The sequence below is a fragment of the Opisthocomus hoazin genome, chromosome 8 (genome assembly GCF_030867145.1).
Source record: "Opisthocomus hoazin isolate bOpiHoa1 chromosome 8, bOpiHoa1.hap1, whole genome shotgun sequence".
In the NCBI taxonomy this organism is placed as follows: domain Eukaryota; kingdom Metazoa; phylum Chordata; class Aves; order Opisthocomiformes; family Opisthocomidae; genus Opisthocomus; species Opisthocomus hoazin.
Window position 1 is genome coordinate 35,771,924 of NC_134421.1, and position 25,112 is coordinate 35,797,035.

The window sequence follows — 25,112 nt, forward strand, 5'->3', positions numbered from 1 at the left end:
ACTGTGGACTAAGACAAAAATTAAAAAATAAGTGTTTTGGTCCCCCACCCCCACCCCCTTCACCCCAAATCAAGACTCATAGTGCATACAACACCGATTGAGGTTTTTGGCTAAAGTAAATGCAGATGCGCCTACTTAAAAGACTGATAGTTCAAGTAAAAAACAAAATTCACATATTTTTAGACTCCGCTTTTAGACTCAAACAGTATTTAAATCCCAGCAACAAATGGTTCATTATTGACAGCGATTATGTAATGGTTACATAGTTATGGGCAGATAGATAAATTAAGTAGATGTTAACAGAATACCCACCGACATGCTGCTGTGTTCATAGAAAAGTAAACTGTAACAAAACATAAAAGCATTCCCTGAACCATTATAAAGTGTCTCACTTGAGGATAACGTTACTAACTCACACATGCACTACAATGTTACATGTGAAATTAAAAAACAAACAAGATAATGCCTTATATATACTTTATAGTTAGTCCTACTCTTAATTTCTTTTAACACTTGAAAACATTATGATTGTCTCGTTAAGTCTGCAAATTGTTTTTATCAAAAAAACTTTTAGAAAAGTCCTACTAAGGAAAGGAAACAAAGGCACAATTTTATCAAATTAAGGGGAAGAACAGAAGCATCTTGGAGTTTCAGACAGTATCCATTAGATGTCACCAGAGTTTTAACAATTCCTTCGGAATTTAAAACGAACACTCTAAGAGCGGAGGGGGGAAAAAACCCCACCAGCTTCTACTGCTCCTAGATCGTTAGCACTCCTCCACGTCTAATCCCTACCCCCCCCAATATTCCCCCCCGCCAATATACAACTCATTTCCTCTCTGGCATGACCATGTATCAGTTACTCAGATCTGCCTCATGCTTCTATTGCACACCCGCTTCTTTGGTTTCTTTTGAACATGCTTTTTTAGATAAATAACTCTGAAAGAACAACAACAATTATATTTACAGTAAAGTAAAAAGTTTTGTTGCTACATTTTTCCTACTTTTAAATCAAGTAAATCAGCAGTCTGCAGAATTTGGTAACAAGTTTTTCAATTAAGAATTTAAAAACCGTGAGGAAAAAAACCTCTGAATTACTAAAAGCAAGAGTTACTAAGCTCAGTCACCAACACAGCCAATAAATGTTAATTTTCTGCTAAGCTGGAAATATGAATAAGAAATCCTACTTTCTTTGCCTGACTGAGCCTGTAACAAACAAAGAAGCAGAGGAAGCTATTTTTGTCTTTCAGATATGGTAATTCAAAAATATCCAGCTAAAAATGGATTGCTGAGCCAGAGGAAAGATCTGACTTACAATAAAGACCAAATACATCTGTAGTTATAGCTTATGTCTAAACACTCGCTAGATGGGCACTTCTCACAGAGTTTTCTGAGACACAGTTCACTTCTCAGAATTCAAGTAAGCAGCCACCTTTTAGTTTTGCTGCACTTCTCAACCCCCATTACACATCTATGGAATCAGCTTCTCCAGTAATGACTTGTATGTGCAGCTCCATTTTCATTCTTCTCTGGCTTTTGCCTCTCATTCCTTCCCATTATTTCTATTATCTTTATTTCTTTTCCAGTGTGGATTTATGCAGTTAAAAAAAAAACAACATAAAACTTACTCACAATACTATAACATCCAAAACCTTTATTCTTGTAGAATTAGTATTTTAACTTTCCTCTGTATAAATACTTATTTCCATTTAAAACCAGTCCTCCTCTGTCAGCTGTTAGAGTTCTCCTCCTTCAACTCTTACCTTCTTTTCAACTTTCTCTTTACCTTCTCCAGAAAGACCACTTTAAAGCCCTCCACAAATTTCACGCAAACAACCAGAAGATCTCTGCCTTCCATCTATAACAGTTCTCTCACAAATTATACAGTAACTATTTGAAAACAGAAAGGTAGTGCAAATCAATTTAATCTCAAACATAGTGCTCCACCTAATTCTCGTCCAGATGGTTTTTCATTTTTTTAACCCATCAATTTGCACATCCTTACTTGTAAAGCTACCATTAAAGCAAAGAAGAAAAAAAAAATCTCATTTCATAGCGTCCTAGAAAATTGATTACAGTTTCACAGCTTGCACCAAGATAACTTGGAAAACTCTCTCGGCACACAGAGGGTTGCAAACTGATGTACAAACATGCAGAATCCCTTACTTGTCGGTGCAAGATGCTAAGTGACCTGGCTTATGGAACTAAGTCTATAGCAAAATTCAGGTACCCTGGCATCACAAAACAGTCTTCCGAATAAAGAAAACTACTCTCTGCTGCTCTTTGTACGTTGGGTTTGGCATGCTATACTGACTATGGTAGCGTGCATTTTTCCTGAGTGTCCTTTGGCCCCCTTTTAACCAGGTGTCCACACCCCACCAAGGGCTTCTTCAAGTTTGTCTCTGTAAGCTGCATAACGCTTCTTTAAGATTTGCAGTTGCTCGTTTTCCTCTTTGTCCAGTATACGCAAGAAGTTTTGCAGTTCAGGAATACTAAAAGCTTCCCACTGGAAAGCGAAAAAGAGAAAAGGATGGATGAGATGAACAGAAAATACACATATAATTTATATACACCGTATTTTTAAACAAAACCTCAGACACTCAAAACAATTTCAAACTGAAACAAATCTTAGGGATCTGAAAACATTTTACTCTTTTACACTGTTTTTTGTTCTGCAAGTAACAATAGGTCAGTCTAACCACAAATGAAATGTTTACAAAAGGCACAAAGTAAATATAACATGAAAAAAAAAAATCTGCTTCCAAAAAATGGATCATCTTGTCAGCATGGATCAAACAGGAGCCCGTTCATGCACGAAGTTAAACAAACACACAAAACCAGCATGAGCGTAACGTACCATGACTTCTCCAGTTTCATGCTCACGTAGAACAAAACTGAGCATTTCTGTTCTGGGGCCTGCCACCAAACGCAGGTAGAGGGGATGTTCTCGGTCTGACAGCTTGCATGTATAAACTGCAGGAGAAAAAAAATCACAGTAATTATCATCTTTACTAATGATGTTTCAAACATTTTGAATGATTAATGCTAGCTGATGTTAGAAAATTCAGAGATTGCATGTGTAGCCACAAAATTCACACATTCTACATACTGTCTACATATTAGTCTATGTACTGGTTTTGAGCAAAAGAGTTTCAGGGAGAAGCTGAGCAGACGACTGATGGTAACAGTGCAACACTACACTCACACAGAAACAAAATGGCCTCTAATCAACACAGCACAGGATCTGATCACATGCAAGGGAAAAAAACACAAGAAAAAAAAATACAACACAGATCTGCTGCTATAACTAAGCATTTAAGACATCAGAGCTGTGGTATCACCATTCTGATACCTTTTCCACTTAAAATCTCATACACAAAGTCTAAACACAACTCCGCCTGCCTGACACGGTTGGTATGACTGACAGCCAGAAACATCTGAACTCCTGAAACTGCTCTCAATGTCCACGGAAGAAGGCGGATTCTAAGTGCAAGAACACAAAGCTGGCAAAACGCACTTCTCACTAAAAATACCTTTTGCATCTATTTCCAAACACAATATGCAACAAACTTCTAACAGCAGTCAGTGCACTGGGAGAGCCACGTGCACGAGTTAACGCACATGAACACAATGCACGTGCCCACAATGCTCGTCACCTCAAGAGCTGTCTGCCAATGCAGGGACTACTGGTATCACAGACACCAAAGTTTCTCTTTTTAAAAATCTGTACTGTAATTTAATCTCAAAAATCTGCAGTATATCAGGCTGGCTGAAATTTAGAGCCTGATAAGGAGGCATATTAAATACAATGTAACAGACTGCAAGGCACAGGAGATCTGCATAGATGGTTTAGTGGGTTACCACGTCTTTTGTGAATTATCCTGAAATACCCCCAAATCATTCACTTTCTTACACATGCTACTTCTCATAAGAAAAAAAGATGAGAGAGAGCAAGATTGTCACCTCCATTTACCTGAGTTCTTCCACCCCGCTTACTTCAAGTATTCCTACAGCAAAACCCCCTCCCCAAACCCCTTCACTACCAAAATACCACAAGCCTAACTTATACCTTGGTCTTCCTTGTGACAGCGCTTATAAAGTGCAAACTTCGCAGGGTTGTCAGCCACGAAAAACTTTTTGAGCAAAGCCTCAATAACTTCACGAACAGTATTGTTGCTGCTGATGTGAAGAGTATTGATGCAGCCATCCGGCAAGCAAAAAGCAGTTTCATTATTGCTGCTGTGAGCACACTTTCCCTGGCTCTGGGAAGACTCCACAGTGATCGGTCTGCATAGTTCCATCTGAACTTTGATGAAGCCAGTGTAAATCCCATTCGCGTTCTGCAACAGGAGGAAAGTATCAAACTGTTAAAATTAGTAATGACAAATTCTGACACGTTTAGCAGAGTAGGCAAATTAAACTGGGCATAGTGAACACAATTTAAATGACACTATAATATGTGACGTCTCATAGGAAAGATATTGTTTCAGTAACTCAGATATTTATTCTCTCTGATAATTCTGCTGAATATTAATTTTTGTCTTAATAACTATTGAATTCTAAGAGTATTAGGATCTCATCAAGCAAAAGGTACTGCAAACTACTGATAAGTTTTCAAATTAGGAGAGAACTATGAAGTGAAAAATACCACTAACACGCATCTTTAACAACCGATTTTATGCAGAAATACAGAAATTATCTCCCACATTTTGGCTGTACTTGTCATATTAGTCTAAGGCATTCAGATGCTCAAATCCTGCTGCAATTCAAAAAGAATCACAATAAATGCCAATCTAATCAACATCTCTATTTATTTATTTCAGTTGCTTCTGAAAGACGAAATAACAAAATTGATCAAACCTTACTGAGCTAGAAAACCTTAGGCAACCTGGTTTTAGGTACAGTAAGTCCTGACCCACATGCAATCACATAACAAAAATCTTTTGAGTACACAGTCATACGTATATGGCTTAGGATATAATGGAATTTCAAAATTTCCATATACCATACACCTACAGGAATACATAATATATGAGAAAAATCTGGACAACGCCACAGCTGAGTAACAGCTTGCTAAGCAGACAGATGCAAATTTTACTAGTATGGTCAACCGCAGGTTGGAGTGAGTCTTAGACCTGGTCCACAATCCTTGGAAATGAAAAAATCTATATGCGTTCCATTGTCTGTGTTATGGGGCAGGGGAAGGAAATCTCCTCATGCTGAAAACCTGTATGACTACTCTGAAAATTGTATCCTATAATAAATATCACCTGTTTTACCTTTTTCATTGGTTGAACATCTTTATCAGTGAGATACCTGACAAAAAATTTATTTATGCAAACAGGATAAATACATCATGTTTGCCAGCTGAGGGTTTTCATCTGACAAATTTACAACTTGGTGTCAACTGGGAGTTTATCTTGAACACGTTTCAAACGACATATACACTTGTTTCTACTAGTTTGTTTCAATCCATATAAAAAGAGCTACTTGAATAAAAGCATTTCAGATGTGAGATTTAATTTCCACATCTAAGAAAGACCTCTTACAAAGTCATTAAAGCAGAGACAGTTTCATATGTAAGATGCTGAGCATAAAATGATTCACAGTGCACTACAAACTCACCGTTCAATTCCTCCTATTAAAAATTACAGGAATCCTATGCAAAACTTACCAAGGTCATCTTTAATTTATCAGTGACAGATGAATTATAGCTTTGTATCTTCTCTTCAACTTCTTCTTTACTGAGATAAACATGAGGTTCTCTCTCCTTCTGAACATCCTTCAACAACAGAGACAGCAGTTTTAGAAAACAAAATAAAAACTACTTCTTTTGTGACTTTGGATACAAGCATTCTTAGTCCAAACGGTAATTATTCCACAGAGGCTCAACATACAGTAACTAGCTGCAGAGCAACAGAAAGGATTAACAGGTTAGGCAAACCAAACAGAACACTTGAACTGAATGGAGACGGTTAAGCCAACACACCCAAAGACACTTCTGTACTTTTTTTGCCAACTGTTTCCACTCAAATATTTATCAGCCGTATGTAAAACAGCTCAGCTCATTTTATGGCTTGATTTGCTCATGTCAGTGCTACGCAATACTGTTAAGAATACAGTTGCAATTTTCATGACATATTACTTAGGGAACAAGTGGGTATTCCTAAACAAATTAAGAATATATATGAAAATAGCAGCACGTACTAACAAGTAACACCAACAATCCCTGTGTGTGCCAATAACATAAGAGCATCCCTGCATTCCAACGTGGCAGACAACATGTTACACACAGGGTCACTGACTACTACGTAAACCACCACAGGTAACTCTCTAGCTATATAATGTTACACCAAATTCATGGTTTTTTCCATGAGGAAGGCCCTACTAGATTTTTCATTTGCTGCTTTTACAAGTTTGCTATGGATTTTACATGCAGCAGTAAAACTGATCCCTGGAGTTGGATTTTATCCAAACAAACATTTGTTCCCAATCCGTATTCCTGCAGCAAACTAGCATTATAAATACACTCCAGTTTCCACCACTAGCACAAATGCCATATATAGTATGAAAGCGTTTCAGCTCTCAGCTTTAATGATTTGAGACTTCACTTAGCAAGGGAGAAGCTTTGAAGAAGCTTGCAGCTTTCAGGGTACATCTGAACACAGGAATATACATTCACTGTATGGACAAACTGTCGAGTCAGTGTTCCAACCTGTCCCAACAAGCACATCCCAGCGGAGCTTATCCTAAGATAGGATTTCCCTGACTCCACTGGCCAGTGCTGTATCACAGTCTTTTGGACACCACTCAGTACACACCTTTTCTGGCAAACTGAAGTGCCTGCAATGTCCCTGAAGCTGAACACATCCGGTGTGGAACTGTAAGCTTCCATTTGCCAGAAAAAATCTGCAGAAATTCTTCTGTCTCAATTTTAAACCAGCTAGTTTTAGCTCTTTTGGGTTTAGTTTTGCTTTTCCTATATGGTATTTTACTAAATGACATGCTGGGGCAGACTTTTTTCCCATAGCTATAAAAAGAAAGGTGTGGTCTGAATGGAGACCTGGAAGCCAGAAACCTTGAATTCTGATCTGGGCTCAGATACTGATCTCCTGCACAACACAGAGAACATACCTTTATTCCACAGGTCGGGAAACTGAGGCAAAAAGGAACACCAGCCAGACACAACTCTCCTATTAGCTCCTTAAGCACAACTCTAAGATCGTGCAGCATCTTGCACAGTTGCCAGACCCCACCTAGTCTATTACAAAATACCAAATTATTACATGTTTTCAGAATCCAAGTCTCCATTCTCACCAGAGAAATTCTGCTTTCTTGCCCTTCTATTTTTCACCTTCCTCCTTCCCCAAACTGCCATAATAATGACAGATACAGCTTCACCTAAACGTCTCAGTTCGCCTCCCCAGAGGGTCTTACAGCTTTCCAGTGTCCTATTCAGGGGCAAATGAATAGTTATAAAACAAAGCAAGCACGGGGGGGGATAAATCCAAGTAGCAATTTTTTTCTCTGAAATCAAAATAAATGTTATTGCTGTTTTCATGCTTAAAATAGGTATCAAAAGCAACAACCCACAGTCAGTCTGGAAATATGGGCGCTCTAAATGCTGACTTCAAATAAAGTTGTGGGAATGGGCTGAGGCAACCTCAGCAGTGGATACCGAAGGGACAAGGAAGAGTCTGCGGCCCTCTGGCCATAAAGGCGTGACAGAGCATTTGCGATCTAGATGACTGATTTCAAGAACCCGAGCTTTAACCTGGAACGTTCCTAGTCTGTGTAGCTGCAGATAAGCCCCTTCACGTAGCGACCAGCCAAGACTCACCTATCAGATACAAGCATGTTGTGGAGCTCATACCTCTCCAATCTGTTAACACTATTGATGCTGAACTTCCAATAATGGACACCTCAGTTTTAATACTTATCATTATTCCGCTGCTGATTGTTCAAGCAGGTACCTCTCATCTACCCTGCTGGAGCTGATTGTCACTATGATTATTGAAGTCATCACAGTATCCATTATTATCATCAAGAGAAAACACCAGCCAGAAAAGGAGGGAAACACTCACCACCATTCCTATGTTCAAACCTCAACCTTGGTTTTAAAAAAAAAAACAAACACACAAACAAACCAAAACACTTCACATTAACTTCTATGCTCCTCAGGAGAGTTAATTTCACAAAAAGGACTTCTAGTAAATGGATACGAGAAAAAGAACCTATTGCCTTTAATGGCATAGGCTAAGTTCACATGGCTGACAGCTAGAAAACAACCTGTCTGCATTATTTCAAAAAAAAGCGAGCGAGAAAAATCTTGGTAAACAAATTATCCAGTATGAACAGACAGCAAGTAACTTTCTCTCATATAGGAGAATTTTCATACAAATTTCTGTTCTCCCAAGAACACACATTGTTCTAGCTCAGTGATAGGAATTTGGTCAGGTTAGGAAAGACACACCCCCATGAGATCCTCTAGTCCTGTGGGCTGCATGGAACCAGGCATGACAAGAGAAATCCAAGCATGGCACCTAAGCAAGCTGATTTCGAGTCAGGGCTGTAACATGTGCTGGAGAACACAGTGCCAAGTGCTAAAAAGGCTGTCGACAGAGCCAAATGCGCTTGCAGGAGTGGCCTTGAGGGTACTGGAACTGATGGGAACAACAGGAGAGAAAGGGGTGGCTGCATGTATTGCTGCTGAGCTAGAGGTAGCAGCTCCATCAGGCTGGCAGTGAGGGGGAAAGGGAATCAACTGATGTTCAGAGTAACGCTGGTCCTCTCAGGTGTGGCTCTGCTACAGAGCTGTCGGTCACTGGGCATCACCGGGGGAGACACCATTCACTCAGCTGAGTTAGACATGATTCCCTGCTTGAACATACCACTGGAATTTCTGCTTTCTCGCATCGGCACTAGAAGCCAGGCAATTTTGGCAAAGTTTAATTAAGCACACAGAAAACAGAGTCCTGTTTACGCAAAAGCTGAGATAACCTCCTTCTGCAGCTTACTGCCAACAAATGTATCTACAACACATTTTCTAAACAACAAAGCCTGTGCCTGAACTAAATTTAACATCACATAGATTATGCAAAACTATGAACTGAATACAAAAAAAGGACTACTAGGATTAAAACATGAAGGAACAGACCCAAATCCATTCAAGAAAAATGCTATACATGATAGACAGAAATACTTCAACCATCATTTTCACTCCAGTCCACCACCAAGACCACAGACAGTGAACAGTGGAAGATATCTGTCATAGGAAAGGAAACACAACTCTATCCCAGGGGAAACCTAAACCTGAGATTGTCATGAATTAACCTGGAGACACCCTCCCACTCCCAGACGAAAGCTCAAAACACTTTAACTGCACACATATCAGGGCACATTACTTCAACCCAGCAAACAAAAACTCCTGGCCACCTAGACACCAGCGCCCACAGAAAACCACATTGCTGTCACACAGACGGCAGAGATGGTAAATCCCACATGACTGCTGTCAGGAGAAAGCCAGCGAAGGAATACCTCACTTAGATTATTAAGAAAAAGAAAGCCTCAGCCCACTGTGATTCACTGGGTCAGCTGCTCTCAGTGAGTATCATTAAGCAGCACAGATGGATTTGAGGCACTTGCATATTTTAATTTTCTTAATTATACTTAAGCAACATGCAAAGAGATGATCACAAGTTGGTATACATTTTTTTCCCCGACTCTCCTGGAGCTGAATTGTCCTCAGTATACAGTGGCACTTTTGCCATACAGCTTTGTCTAGCCATGCTTGAAGTTAAAATAAGTAAGTCTTCTTTGACCAGAGTACTTGGGTGGGTGGAGGAAGACTTGGCAAACTCATTTCCCAGAGTTCTCTTACTTCCTTCTGTACTTCTCAACTCGTTACAGGACCCACTACAAGAAAAGTCCTTGTCTAACTCTGCTTAGGTCCAGCAGATCAAATTCCACTTTGTTATCTCAGCAGGTAAATTTATTACCTGTAGAAGACCTTGCGTCATCCAATTCAACAGCAGAGTAACAGCAGCCATTAGCCAATCTCTACCATGCTTTACAATATGCTTGTATGATGTTAGCCTGAAAAGGCCAAGTGGCTGAAGCCACACCTGCTCAGGGTAAGACTCCTGGGAAAGCAATTACTCCAACGTCAGCTGTTTTAAACAAAGGAGCAAGGGCATTTCAGAGGTGAGATTCAGATAGTACAGCCAAGTACGTCTATCTTCAGTTCTCTTGACGGTTCTGCCTGGTCTGGTGAGAGGAAAAGCCACTCTGTGTCACCTGGTGGCTCACTCAGCCCAGGGCTAAATCTGCTTTTTCCACCACAGCCCTCCCATGCCCCCCAGCCATGCTCTGCAACCCCTGGCACGGCTCCTTGGAGCCCGTGCACTGCTGAGGCATGAGGGGCGGCACAGTCCAGCCAGGCAATTCATCTCCAGGCAGACACAGCTGATTCATGTCCAGCTCCCTACAAAACGCCCAGCATGCACGCCTTGCAAAATCTGTATGCTGGGACTTGGGAAACTGCCTTTATTCAAAAGTTAGGCCTGGTGATGAGTTTCCTAACCACAGATCCTTGCACGTGTCGCAGCAGCAGAACAAAGTATAAGTGCCGTCAGCAGAGCAGTTGACATTGTGTCTTCATCTGTCACTCAAGACCTAGATGTCGCTGGACTTAACAATGGCACTTCTGGGTGCTAGTGTTCAAAAAGGTATTTGCTCCATAAAACAATGCATAAACATTTCAATGTTATTTTTATAAAAAAAAAACACAACAAAAAAAACCCAAAAAACACCACTCAAACCTGAGTTAGGTGCAACTCCTCCACCACTTAGCCAAATTATGTTCTCAGTAACGGCTGCCATGTCATCACCCATTCCGCCTCCCAGCCCAATTAAATGTGTTTTCCTCATCAGAGTTCCCGATGTCCTTCCACTCCCTGTTTCTCATGTTATCTGCTACTTCCTCAGCCCAGCACAGTTGTGAAAGATAAAAACTAATCTCAGGGAGACAGCTGAATACATCAGAATCCATATAGATGATATATCTGGTTCCAAAACACTACTTCCAGTCGGAGCTATTAACTCCTCGGAAAATGGTGCTGTCCTTCCCAACACTTACAGCGCACACCATTGGCAGCCATTTGTATTAAAGCCATTCCTCAGGTCAACCAAAGCAGCATTTCATTCTCAAATGAAATTCCTAAGCAACAGCTGCCAGTGAGAGGGAAATGAGGCAACTGCTTTCATTTTCCCAAGGGGAATAGCTGGTCTTTCATTAGCGCTCATGATGCAATGCCTCTTCACAGTTCAACTTCCTCTCAACAAAAAGGGCAGAAAATGTTTTTTTCTTTATCGCTTCCACCCCCCATGCACATCTCGTTTATTGCACTGCAGATGTTTAGAGAAGTAGCACTCTCTTTTTAACATTTATGCTCAGTGCAAAGCCCCCAAGAGACTAGCTCAGCATGAACCCTCAAGCAACACAACCAAACCTACACGGATTACAATTACAATGAACTGCAAATCAAGTTGTGGTCCCCAAAACGAAGAATCGCATCACATCTGGGACTTTATGAAAGTCCAAGTCTCAACGGTTACTGCCAAACACTAGTACTACACAGAGTAAGAAAGTGCTAAGCTCAACCGCTAGCAAGCTGCTACGGGATGAGGCTGAGAAAAAGTTCCACAAAGAAAACCCCAAACCCTGAAGCCTGTTTCCTCAGGATCCGTGCCTTGAGACAGGTGCACAGCTTCCCCAGACTGCTACCATAGGCTTCTATTTATGGAGGGATACAAGAAAGTCTCTCTCTTCTATCTAATCTCCTATTTTCACAAAACTTCTAGAAATTAGCATCTCTTAAGGAATAGGGAATCAAGATCCTCTTAACATTTCAGCTTGACAGACAAAGGAAAATGTAACAGATGAAAGGTTAACCTGTCCCAGGAACATTATTAAAGTATTTTTCTAAGAAATCTGAAGAACCAAAAACCTGCGGAAGCTCAAGCCAACTTTTAAGCCATGTCAGTCCCTATACCCTGCCCTTGCATTCCATATTAATCCCACACGCATAGTGACCCTTGATTCAGTTGGATGAATGAGATGCCTTGACCTTGCTGTAAATTGTGGCCAGGAATCATTTTTGAAGTAAAGCACTGAGGCTTTGACAAATGAGAAATGCAGCCTAATCTACATTAAAAACAGGGGAAAAAAAAAAAAATCTAAGTCTTGTTTAGTCATAAAAATTGCAGCTATTGCATCGTACTTGCACCATGTTTGCATTAAAGAAAGGATTTAACTAACAGTGCTATCATGCAACAAAAAAGCCCGGCAGAAAATACAGGACATTAAACAGAGAAAGGACTTCTGATCTCAGTTGTTGCTACTTCTACAAGCAAAAACACTCTTTCCTACAGCCCGCCAGCACTCCTACAGGAAAGAAAGAAATTGAAACCTTGCAATTAAATTATTTTCAGACAAACATCTTGCTTCTTCCTTATCCTAACTCTCCTAAGAGCAGAGCAGCTTTGCCCGCAACAGCAATTTATCCTTCCATCCAGGGGCAAGCCCGCACTCAGAAGATGTGCTCTTCCTTCATTTGAAAACCTGAGAATCACCAGGTAGAGCTACTGGTCTCGTCCACCCACAAACGGTCAGTCAGAGACACCAGTAGCCAGAAAGGTATGGAGAAGGCCAAACGGGGGCAGGGTGGCCAGGGAAAAGTATTAGCACCCAAGCAGCTCCAAGCATTGCACCTTCTCACACAGCTGCACCTTGACACATTTGTGTCCTCTTGAATGGGGTGAGGTTGCTCTCTTGGTCAGGGAAAGGGGAATTTTCTGATGGGATAGATGTGGGCAGAATAATCTCTGTATCCTCTTTCGTACCTTTTACTTTCTGCACTCCGTGTGATCCAATCCCACCCCTGCCAGTGGCACACAGGGCAAGGAAGCAGTCTCTTTTTTAGACAAAGATTTTGTTTTTCTACGTGGGTTTGGCTTATCCGAGTCTTAAATACTGACCCTGACAGCCAGAGCGAGTTCAAGAACAGCCGGCACCACGCCCTCCTGAGGTAGTGAGGGAAGGGCCGCCCTCCCAGCTCAGGTATACGGTGCCTCCAGCCTGGTTTTCTGCCTTTGACAGCAGCAAAAATAAAGGCTATTTTGAGCGAGCACATGAGCCTTTTCTGCAGCCTCTCTGCTGGCATCCACAAGTGTTGTAGCAGGAATTCAGAGGGCACCTCCCTTCCGAATCTGTTCAGCGTCCATTTATGGACCTGGTGTCTATGCTTGCACATAAACCCTTTTTGAACCTGCCAGTATTGCCCAACTCTACACCTCCTGTGGCAGCAAGTTCCAGAAATTCATGACTGCTGTGTGAAGAAGTACTGCCATCTGCTTTAAGCTGATCTTCTTTTACGACAGAAGATAACTTGTGTTAAACACACTGAGTGTCCCTTAATCCTAATATGGCAGGATCTGGTGAACCCGAGTTTCACATTCAGCTTATACATCATCTTTGTGATTTTGTAAACCATGATCACATACCTCCTTTTTTCTTCTCCAAAGCGAGGAGCCCTGGACTCCTTAGTCTTTCCTAAGGTAGCTGCTCCATCCTCTCAATCATTTTAGAGAATCTTCCTCAGATGTGGCGACCAGAGCTGCATGCAGAGCTCACGGCATCAGTGCACCAAAGCTTAGGTATTCTTTGTTCATTACACTTCAGGTCTATGAAACATCTTTACTTAAAGATACCCGTGACACAGTGTGGTCTCTCTGCCAGGGCGCTTTCATAGTGGTTAAAGAAATTCCCATGCAACTACCACAGCTTGTAATTTTGGCATAAATTCACAAGGTAGAGGCATTCCAGCTAATAAGTAAATACTTGTTACTCAGACCATTTTCATTCCCCCCCCCAAGTATCACCACACTGTGTGGCTTGGCATGATAAGGAAAGCACTAAATGACAAAGGGTAAAGCAAAAGTGTTATGGCTCCTGTCTGACCTCTCTGACGTAAATAGTCAGATGTTTATATGGTGAATATTTTTAAGCAGCAGAGAAACAAAACAAGAACTGTAACTTCTCTTTATTCCTTTTAAAAAAATATCTTCCTTCAAACAGAGGCAATATAAACACAGTTAATGTTCAGGCATTGTGAAAGGAAGGCTAGAAAAAGGAATCTATTTGTTGGTGACATTAACATTGCTGCTTAAGTTTCATTTAAATTTATCATGACCTCACCTCTAAAAACCCCTAGTTACAAACCCTGTCATACCCTATATGGCTGTACTTTAACTACTGGCATGCAACCCAGTTTTGAAAAGCCAGTCATCTGTTTAAAGTGAAAACCAACTGTATAAAGCATAGTATCTGAGGCTTGGCATTAGATTGTGTCCCCAAAGACACAGCAGGTTTAATGCAGGTTTGTACCTTTTTTTTTATATATTATGACATATTTTTGAAGGAATACATTACATGATCTAAGCAACATTTGACAGCCACCTAAATTTTTCGCATTTCAGTAAAACTACATGTAAGAAACATCACAAAGAGCAAGTGACTTCCTTGCGGTCTCCTCTCCAGAAAGCGTGTGAGTTTTGACTGCTGGCTATTTAAGCAGATAAGGGGTTTGATTAAGTAAAATGGATTACCAGCCTTTGTGACCTGTACAACAAAATCCAGCTTTCAGCAGACAGTTAGGAAACAAGCTCGTACAAGATACCGTATAGAAAACTAAATCTTGAAAAGAAGGTTAAGCACGGTCTGGAACCTGAGCTATTAACACAGTTAGCAATCAGACAATTAGGTAATACTCGGACCCTGGGTCATCACACCACAGTATTTGCCCATGACCCTGCAATGCAACAATCCAACACGCTCCACCCACAGCAGGCAGGAAGAGGTTGTTTGCAACGACGGGCCCACAGGTCTTCAAAGGCAGCCATCTACATTTTGCATTAAAATTGGTGTTGGAAATCAGCTAGCCGTTCCTGGAGAAGCACAGTGCGTGATGAGCAAGCCCCGTGCCAGGCCAGGGGGTGCAGTGTTCTGCCCGTGGTTACCACCGGCGCTTCTCAAGGCTGAGGCAAGCTCAGTCATGGGCCTTGTCTCGGCAGAAGTTTGGGTGATGTGCCGACTTTCGCCATGTGTGTCAAACACCGTTTTATCTTTAGCACAACATTCCCTTCCCGGGTTTGGCTGGGTAGTTCAAAGATTGTGTCATCAAATTATCTTTTAAGCCTTCCGACAAAACCTGCCTGTATTGGGAAAAGGCAACAACTTCCTACCCAGGCCCAGCTTCGGGGCTGGTGTTAGACAGAAACAGTGAGCCTGCACACAGTCACGGGCCCACCAACCAAGCCATTTTTGTATGGATTTGTTCTACTTGAAAGAAAAAGAAAAAAACCAAACCTCTTAAAAATCGCACAGTAACAATTCTCATGCAGTAAACATGTAACGCACTGGCTCTTTAGTTACAGAGCAACCCCGAGAGTTTTTCCCTTATCACCGGCATCACAACGAAAGCAATGATGTTCAAAAACATGCACGGTCTTCTCTAGCAAATACTGGTCACGGGGGGAAGTTCCTTGTTTGAGGAACATACAGTTCCCTAAAAAAAATCAAGAAGTTACTGTTACTGTCTCAGTCAGTGTGGTGCTGATCTCATATCTGAAACTCTTCTGAAGGGAAAAAGCCCTCCTCTACCACACATGCATCTCAAAACCCCATAAAATTTAGGAAGTACAACTATCTATTTTTCATATAAAATCTGCATTTGAAGGCCTCAGAAACCCAAAAATGGGGGGGGGGGGGGGCGGATGGATGATGACAGGTAAAAGTTGTAAGCAATCACTGGTATCTTTAGTAAAGTACACATCCTCTAAGCCAAAGTATCTTCTTAGTATGTTGAATACAACCACAATAATACTGTCATATGCATTTACATTCAACTTATGTAACTGCTGCTTTACATACATACACATCAAATAGAACTAAAACTAAGAAAGTTTTCAGCAACTGCAGCTTTCCTTCAACAGAGCAAGCTAGTTTTTCATGAAATAAACCCATACGAAGTATTTTTATGCCAACATCACCTCTCACCGCACTCTGTGTAATTAACACTCTAGACAGCTTCCACAGAAATATTAGAAAAGGAACCAGTCTCTTCAAAATGGCACCCAAATTAGGTACTTCACATACTGCAGACAAAAGGAGGCACCCCTGTAGTCTAGCCTGCATGAAGGATTTCCTTCTCCTTTTACACTCCAGAAAAGTTATATTGCCTGGCACATTTCATTAAGAGCTAATACCTTAGTGACTGCACCCTCCTGCACAGTCTTTATATTAGCATGTTTGATTAAATATAGGGTAGTATCCAAATGACACCTATTGCTGCCAGATCCGATCTGGCAAAACTTCAGTTCAGTATTTCAGGAAACAAAAAAAACAGAGGGGGCAAATTTGGTGACAATCTCAGCACCACCACCATGTACTACTACTATAGTGTAAATTTACACTGACATTAATGACAGGATTTTACCTCTCTCATATCCCCAGCCTTAAGTGGTCAAATGCTGAAAAATAAATACCAGAACCCTTTAGTCAATTATCTGTCTCAAGGCTGCAAACGGGAATTTTTTGGTTCCTTCCCCACCTTGGTTCACTATGACTGGAGTTCCAGTTTGAACTTACTGAAGCTTCAGAGCTCAGATTTGACTGCCGTTCCGGTAAGCAGGAAAGTAAAGAAAGAAAAGGCTCGAACCAGTCCTGGATCCAAATTTGCTGCAACTCCCTAGTTTAAGTCATTCTTCTCGTCTTGGACATGATGAATGCAGTTGAAGGGCTTAGCTGAGAAGAGGATGTCAAAGGCAGGAGTGGGCCGCTGGACCTTAGCCACCCAGCCCCCAAGCCACCACCCACAAAAGTCCACATCCTCGTGACCTCAGGCTCACGTTGGTAAGGGGGTACTCGATCCTCAGATCTCTGCACTGCGAGGGAACTAAGCAATTGATTCAGCACAATTATGCCTTGAATACACTCATCATCATGGTAATGATAACCTGCTTTCTGTGGGGTTTTAATCCCTTGTCTTTCCACACCCTGTTTTCATTACTCACACGTATTTAAACAGACTACCAAGCACTTCAGCTGCGAGCAGAGTGGGACTGACAAAAGGACAAGATCCTTCAAAACTTGTACGTTCTCTAAAGAGAAAGACAAAACACACTACTACCATCACGAAAATGGAAAACTGCCACCAACTTACCTGACTTCACCCTTTCTGCAAAAATAAATTCATACTGAAACTAAACAGAGAGTGTATTTTCCAGAATACACACACACACATTTATTTATCACAAATAAATTCAGATGCCTCAAGTTGTAGATATCCATGCTGGGACAATTTAAAAGATTACTGATTTTAGCTGTATGCCAGCTTCTCTGTTAGATGCTGCTGCTGCCTCAGAAACCAGTGCCAGCTGTCACAGTCCTCATCCAGTAGCAGACCCACTACCAGGCTGCAGAAAATTCTACAAATTCAGGAGGCTCCTTTCTTCATTAGGATGCACAGAGTATGTTTTCCTTTTACAGGTGAAAAAGAATAGGAGAAACAAAGTGAGAACAAAAGAACTAGCAAAGGAAAGTGGTGGTTTTGGTTTGTTTTTGTACAGGTTAAAAAAAAGGCCTCAGATTATATAAACAACCATTAAACAAACCTGCAGCATAAGAGCTCTGCTGTGCAATAAACACTTTACCAGACAGGTCCCAGCTTACCCAAGCACCGTGCCAGCCCAGTGCCGAGTATCAGCAGACAGTTTACACCATGAACACCTCCAGTAGTGACGGGAGCACGCCGCTCCTTCCCAACCAACTCACAACTTCAGTCTTGGGGCAGACAACCCTCTAGCAGTGAGTCACTTCAGAATTACAGCGCAGTTGTTGCAATCAGACATTATTTTTTTAAATGACATCAATAAAAGAGTGGGGTGATACCAGCACTATTTAGATCAACGCTGGCAGGACACAGTGGAAGGAGGAGAATGGAGCAGGAGGTTACAATGAGTAGGCTTTCAAGGGAGGTGTGAACAGAAGACTTCAGAACACAGTTAATGGATGGTCCCACTGGAAAAGCTGGATAAACAAACTTTTCTTCTGAGGAAAGGTCAGGAGAACAGCAATTGGGCTGCGCTAGAGAAAAGGGCTTGCTTGCTTGCTTACAACCTGATGCTATGGCCCGACTCCAAACACAAGTTATTTTGCCATGCTGGAGAATGGCCACCAGGAAACCAGAGAAGGGGGAAAAAGATTACATGCTTTGTTCTTAAGCAGCAAATAGGAGAACGTGTTGATTTTACAACAAAAAGTTCAAAAGTTGTTCTTTTTTTCTTCCCAAACAGCTATTTCCCTGCTTTTATGGGCAGGATGTTACAGGCACAAGGAAACGCTGCTGCTACTCCACCTTTCCTTATACCCAGCTTTTGCTTCAGGAAATGTAATTACGAAGCTCATGAAGGCATGAGATATGTTAGAGCTGATAGGCTTTTCAGGTGGAAGGAGAAGAGAGCCTACTCAAATTTTTCATTAAAAACCCACCCTAGTTAATGTTAAAGAGAATAGGGAGAATAGGTACCCACCACACCTTCTGAAAAAACACTCTCAGAAGACAAGACACATTAAAAAGGACCTGTCACCTTATGGACAAGCACGGGATAAGCTGAAAACAGTAGAATCACAGTTGCCTCAAATAAACAACAAATTCCACAAAGCAAAACCACAAATTAACTGCCTTGTAATAAAAGTCCCTGAAATACTTTTGTTAATGTTTCCTGTACTTTAACAGAAAATACTAAGAATCTTTATGTTTAATTCATGTTTTTAGGGGGCAAAATAAAGCAAGCAACCTGATATCAACTCCATTTTGACCGGGGATCAAAATGACAGTTAAAAAAAACCAAACCAAAACAAATCATCACCCAACTGGAAACACAGCATTTACCTATGCCTATAAACCTAGACTTCTTAAGTTGCTAAATTATACCACTAACTTCTTAGACGTTTATCAACCTCAGGAGCTACTCCTAGCTTACAAACCTACACATGCACACCTAAAGCTATGTAGTCAAGCAGAATCTCTTCAAGAGCTGGAAAAATTAAGAACATATATGGAACTTCTGACAAACACTATGACACATTAGTCCTGTAGACCGACCAGTTAGTTCACACCCACTCTTCCATTAAGCATGCATAACACAGGTCCACCAACAACACCTCTCTTCTAACTGCTGGCTTGCCAGGTGCGATGGACCTCTTGGCTTTACACACTTCAACCAAATCTGTTATGAATTAAAAAGGTTTTTTTCTTCCGTTCCAAACCTGACATTCAAACAAATTTCTAACCAGTAGCTCCTTTGTGTAACCTGATTATAAGATCTCTTCAAATTAACAAATGTCACAGGTTCATGCAAAAAACTCTTCCGTAATGCCTAGTTGCATGAGGTAGGGAAGGGGGAGAAGGAACACACTGTTGTCTCCTACGCAGCATCCTGGCCAGGCAGTACCATGTTATAATGCAAGGCACAAGGAGCAGACCTCCAAACTGCAGACAACAAAACAGTGCAGAGAAGGTATTCCACTTTCTAATTTTTGGAAGGCTTTCGTTTAGCATCCCAACAATACTTTCCATCTCACTGACTTGTATTATGAAAGCCAAAAGTTACAGTAACATAGTAAAAAGCGTCACCTTTGCATGTAAACTACAAGGCATCCCTGAGCCTAAGAAAACTCTCTGAAGATGGCAGAGCCTGGTCCCTGACTATTAGGACCATTCATTAGTAAGTCCTAATGAAATCAGTTATTTGTGCAGTCATTTATTAGGGTAATTAGTTAGTAAATCTGAATGAAATCAGTGTAGTTACTTACATAGGTGACAAATATACCAAGGTGACAAACACCAATCAATGCCCTTGTGTGCACAGATGCAGGAAAGATATGTTTTTAGAAAAAATAACATGACAACATCAAAGTGTGAAAACACAGGGACTTAAAGGGAGCTTACTACACGCTTTTAATCAAATTGGTTTCTGACGCAAAGTGGGAAGAAGCCAGCCACAGCTGGCTGTGGTATTATAAAATCAGCATTTCAGAAAAAGAGCAATCTACACAAGCAAACTACAAAGGATGCAAGCGATCCCAAGAAAAGATAATGCTGTGGGGTGTACAACCCGAGATGCCACCACACCTCCCAGTTTTGCTTCAGTAAGCTGCATTTCATTTTTAATTTCTCAACCTAGCACCTCTTGCTAATTTACATTATTGGAAAATTAACAAGAGCCCCAAACATCTTACAGGCTTAACCAGACTAGGAAATACCACACCTCTAGTAAGTCATAAGAAGCTTAGTCCCGTCCTAAGGAAAAGACATTGATCAAAATCGGCAACATCTTGATGTTACTGGTAACATAAGGAGAGCGTGCTCTCCTTTCTTCGTACTCCTCCAAGCAATTTTACGTGGCCACACTATTGCACTAGAAACGAAGCACACCGGCTTCCAGCCACCCTCCCACACGGACAGGCGGTGTTTGGGGTCATACAGCCCGCACGCAGGACAGCTGAGGAGCCTGCTCTGGGACGGGGCTTCCCAAAACACTCTCTGCACCCGACGGAGGGGCAGGCACTGTGCAGACCCTGCACCGCGGTCCCCTCCTACCACCAGAGCCCCAGCTCCACGCCCCAAGCCGCAAAGGAAGAAGCTGGGCAAGAAATATTTACATTTTCCAACAGAACTGACTCTACTGAGTGCCAGTCACAGAGCGGCACTCCTTCCCTGCTCGGCCCATCTCGGGACCCCATCAGCCACCGTGGTTCGTTTTTCCTGCCCATGCAGGACACCTGCACTCAACCCGATTCCAAAACGCTTTGAAGGGAATTTGTGTGCGTGTAAACAGGCAGGTGTAATGCCGTCAAGCAGTCATGCTCTTCTTTTAGTTAGTTCAGATGTTGCCAATAAGACGCTCAACAGAGTAATTCTCACCACAGAAGCAGATTCTTTTATATTTTAGTAACAGATGACAGGTAGCTGACCGATGACTGCTCTGACTGGCGACAGACAGGGAGCTGGTGGGGGGACAGGGGCTCCCTGCCGGCAGGCACCGGAGGGCCAGCCCTTTGCGGTGCCTTGCCCACGAACTGCAGGCACCAGATGTGCTCCTGTGTATTAGGACCGCTCACAACCCGTGCTCCTGCTCCCTCCGGGATCTCTTTGCAAACTACTGCTGGCTAAGAGAGTAATTTGCCAGCACAACTGGAGATTCCTGGGAACATTTTGCGAACCAGCTGTAAACAGTAGGCTTAGCAAACTCTTTCTAAACATTACACGTAACAAGGAAACATTATCTCTGCACCCATAACCTCAGCATTCCTGCATTTCAGTTTACAGTAATTCCCGTGTATCTGTTTAATGTGACGTTTTGAAATACGAAGTTACCAGGAATACTGGCAACAGGACACTAGATTTTCTCATTAACTTTTCTAACATTACGAGATCTTCCAGATCTGACAGCTTCGGTTCAGCAAGAGCACTCCCACTGAAAGGGCTACTGCCGCCTTCCACCGCGACAGCTGTTTGCAAAACGTGATCTCTCTCTGCGTCCAAAACCTCCCTGATATTTGCTGTCTTGATCCAAGCCATTTAAGTGACTGCATGTTGCTGGTAGCTCTGGAGTAGAAAAAGCACTGAACAAACCCAGTACAGCAAGATTAAAAACTAAGAATTAACATAAGAAAGAGCAGCCAAAAGAGCACAGCGATTTTCATTTAGATTTATAAATAACAGAAAACAACTATCCTCGCACCCAGACAGACTTAGAAGCTCCCGACATCCAGCTTGCTTACTAGAAACGAGAGCCATCAAAATGCTGCCAAGGGACACCTGGCCCCTTCAGAGGCCTCTCAGTTACTGTCTGTGCAGCCAGATAATTGGGGAAAGTCAGAATTTCACTCCTGCACTCAAACCAGGAACGAAAAGCCAGCTCAGATTTTGCCACGAATACACACATAGTTTTAAGGAGATGAGGTTTAATTGAGAAGTCTTTGATTACGTGCCTTGGAAATGAAGTACTGAGCGAGCGTAGGTTATAAACTTTACTATGAACTTGAACACAACCACTCAGTAACAAGTTTAAGTACATTTCATCACAGAATCACAGAATGTTCGGGGTTGGAAGAGACCTCTGTGGGTCATCTAGTCCAACCCTTCTGCCGAAGCAGGGTCACCTACAGTAGGCTGTAGAGGACCTTGTCCAGGCGGGTCTTGAATATCTCCAGAGAAGGAGACTCCACAACCTCCCTGGGCAGCCTGTTCCAGTGCTCTGTCACTCTCAGAGGGAAGAAGTTCTTCCTCATGTTCCTCATGTTTAGATGGAACTTCATCAGCAAAAAGGCTATGGATAGGTATTTAAAAATGCTTTGAGGAGACAAATACAGCATGCACCCAAGCATCAAATTCGTAACAGCTTACTTTAAGAACACAAACTGTTATCTCTACGGCACACAAGCATGTATTGACTGAAATTGTGGCAGACAGCAACAGCCGTTTTTTATTTCGTCACAACTTCAACAAACGTTCAAAAGCCTGATCCAAGGTTCACAATATTACGTATCAAGATGACATTTCCCCCCTCCCCTCCCCCCAAAAAAATTTCAGCCAGAACTGCTCTGTTGCAGCAGAGGGAGAAGCTGCAGGGGAGTGGTGGGTTTGTCCACAACAGAAATTCATCCAAGTGTCTCTGTGTCTCCAGAGCAGCTGTGACTGTGAAGGAGAGCGGTGGAGTCCAGGAGGATGACAGGGAACCAGCGGGGAAACATACCGCAGGCACAGCAAGCCAGGACCATGTGCTGAAGGAGACACATTTAGCTGTGTTTCAGAACTGTTGCTCAGTTCAAGGACCACCCACTGTTTAAATAAATGCATCCATCTTTTTGAGCAGCACTGTTATACTTGTTCGCATCAGCAACCAAGTAAAACCCTACAACAAACTAATTCATTTATGGTTTGTCATTGGTCTATTTTTCCCCCCACACTTCACACAGCACTGACTGCCTCACACGCTTGTGAACACAGCATTTCCAGGTGTCCTATGGCAGTATTTTCATTAAGCAACTGTAGCTGTGAGGCTGGGTCTGCAAGCTCCCTTGGTGCAGAAACCGGAAGGCACCCCGCGCAGGAGGCAGGAACAGCAGGAGGAACCTCTGGAGTGAATTTGGCTTGGCAGGAACAGGTTCCATCCCTGCCCTGAAAAGGAGTTTTAAGTACAGAAATACCCACAGATGATCACTAATGGCAGGTTTCTCCTTTTAGGGGATCTGACAGTAATTAGGATTTGCTGGGTTTTGAACGTTCACATCTGCAAGCAAAGCAAGCATGCGCAGGATCTGCGAGTTCTCTGCAACGTGAGTACACGCAGAAGCCCACCACAGCTGTAGATCTAAGCAGATCAGAAGCAGAAAACATTTGTTGCTACACAGAAGAGGGAGCAAAGAGGGGGACAGACCAGGACGCGAGCTACTGACCTGGATCAAAACACCTGAACAGTTTCATTTCTATGCCAGATGACGCAGCAAGACAGGAGGAGCCAATTCCACCAGATCAACTCCAGTGCCATATCTGAGCAACCCCAGCGCATTCGCAATGCCTGCACAGGGCTGGCAGATATGTCAGAGGTTTAGTGGGATGCCTGCAACCCCCCAAGTGACAACGGGAGACCGGGCAGGATACACATCCCACAGTGCCCAAAATGACACCAGACACCTCCGGTTTAAGCAACTGAGTCCCAACCTATAGGCTGACTTGGTGGTGAGCTGAATTGCACTCAGCTCCGCTGCCAGCACTGCCAGCGAGACTTGAATTGACGAAAACCTGCATCTGGTGCTTTAGTCCAGAGCCGACGACTCCTCCGATGACACCATCAAGAGGCAGACTCAAAAATCACAGAAAGGGAGGGTGGGTTTTGCAAGCAACAACTAATCTGTGGAATTTCCATGTCAGAGGACCCGGGGATGCTACAAGTTTGCACGGGTGCAAAAGCAACCAGATAACTCCCAGAAGAAGATAACCCAGCCTGCAAATCAAAGAGGCTCGCAAAACGTTCTGGCAAAACACCACTGTGCATTTGCCCTGTTTCTCTACTCTTCCCCTGGCACAAGCCATTCGCAACTGCCAGATGGGATACTGGCCTTGCTTTTGACTTCTTATGGGTACTCACACATTCCTTATGTGTCAGCATCCGCTGTGGAATGGGAATCTCGCCACTGTGTGAGAGAGAAGAGCAGGTCCCAAAGTGAGCGCTGGCTCACCAAGGTGACTGCCAGACGAGACTTGTGCAGAGCCCGAGGCGAACAGCTCGGGATGACCCAGTTCAATCCTAACACAAAACGGGCTTCTTCAAGCCAGAAACACAAGTAGTGGTGCGCTGGCAGATGGGAAGAAGCTGTTGCGAATATGTTATTACTGGAAGGCACGTTCACAAACATTTGTGGAATATCATAGAGGGGAAAAAAAAACTCCATGTTGAAATGATTAATTCTTCTTTTAAAGCAAGCTTTGAGTACTGTGCAGGAAATTTATGGCCTTATGCCACGTAGTCCACCGTAACAAGAATGGGAAAGACTCATCAAGATTAACACCATATATTCTGTGTGCTGGATGAGGCAAAGAATCTGTGGGAGAGATGCTGGCAAGCAATGATGTAATTAAAAACTGTAACCTAACCCAGAGAGACAAGAAGGAGAAATAACGCTGGCTTTTCCAAACTAGAGACAACTTGACTTGGTTATCCAATGTTTTTAAAAATAAACAAACACACACTTCAGTGTAGTCATTTATGAAAGAATTACCCTATTGCCTGGAAAGCACAATCCAGAATTAGAGTACCTTGGAGCTAGGTTTCACCAAAAAACTATGAAGGCTATGATGAGACTTTACACTTAAGGACAACGAGACATTTTCAGGTGAGAAAAGTTGCACTTAACTTGGGTACAACTAAGCCCTGTCAGGCATATGCATGCATATATATTTTTTTTAAATTCCTCATACCTCAAC

At 42.3% G+C, this 25,112-nt stretch overlaps 1 protein-coding gene across 2 annotated transcripts in view; it reads right to left on the reverse strand.

Annotated features, from left to right (window-relative positions):
* Window positions 1-1,628: 1,628 nt before the first annotated feature.
* The window catches only part of RASSF3 (Ras association domain family member 3), a 97,515-nt gene continuing 74,031 nt past the window's right edge, over window positions 1,629-25,112 (reverse strand). For both annotated transcript variants that reach the window (XM_075429335.1, XM_075429336.1), the window contains 4 exons: window positions 5,675-5,782; window positions 4,070-4,340; window positions 2,858-2,973; window positions 1,629-2,506 (listed from right to left, as the gene is read on the reverse strand). In XM_075429335.1, the coding sequence (XP_075285450.1) occupies window positions 2,357-2,506; window positions 2,858-2,973; window positions 4,070-4,340; window positions 5,675-5,782 (645 nt within the window). In that variant the 3' untranslated portion in view covers window positions 1,629-2,356. The remainder of the gene's footprint in view (window positions 2,507-2,857; window positions 2,974-4,069; window positions 4,341-5,674; window positions 5,783-25,112) is intronic.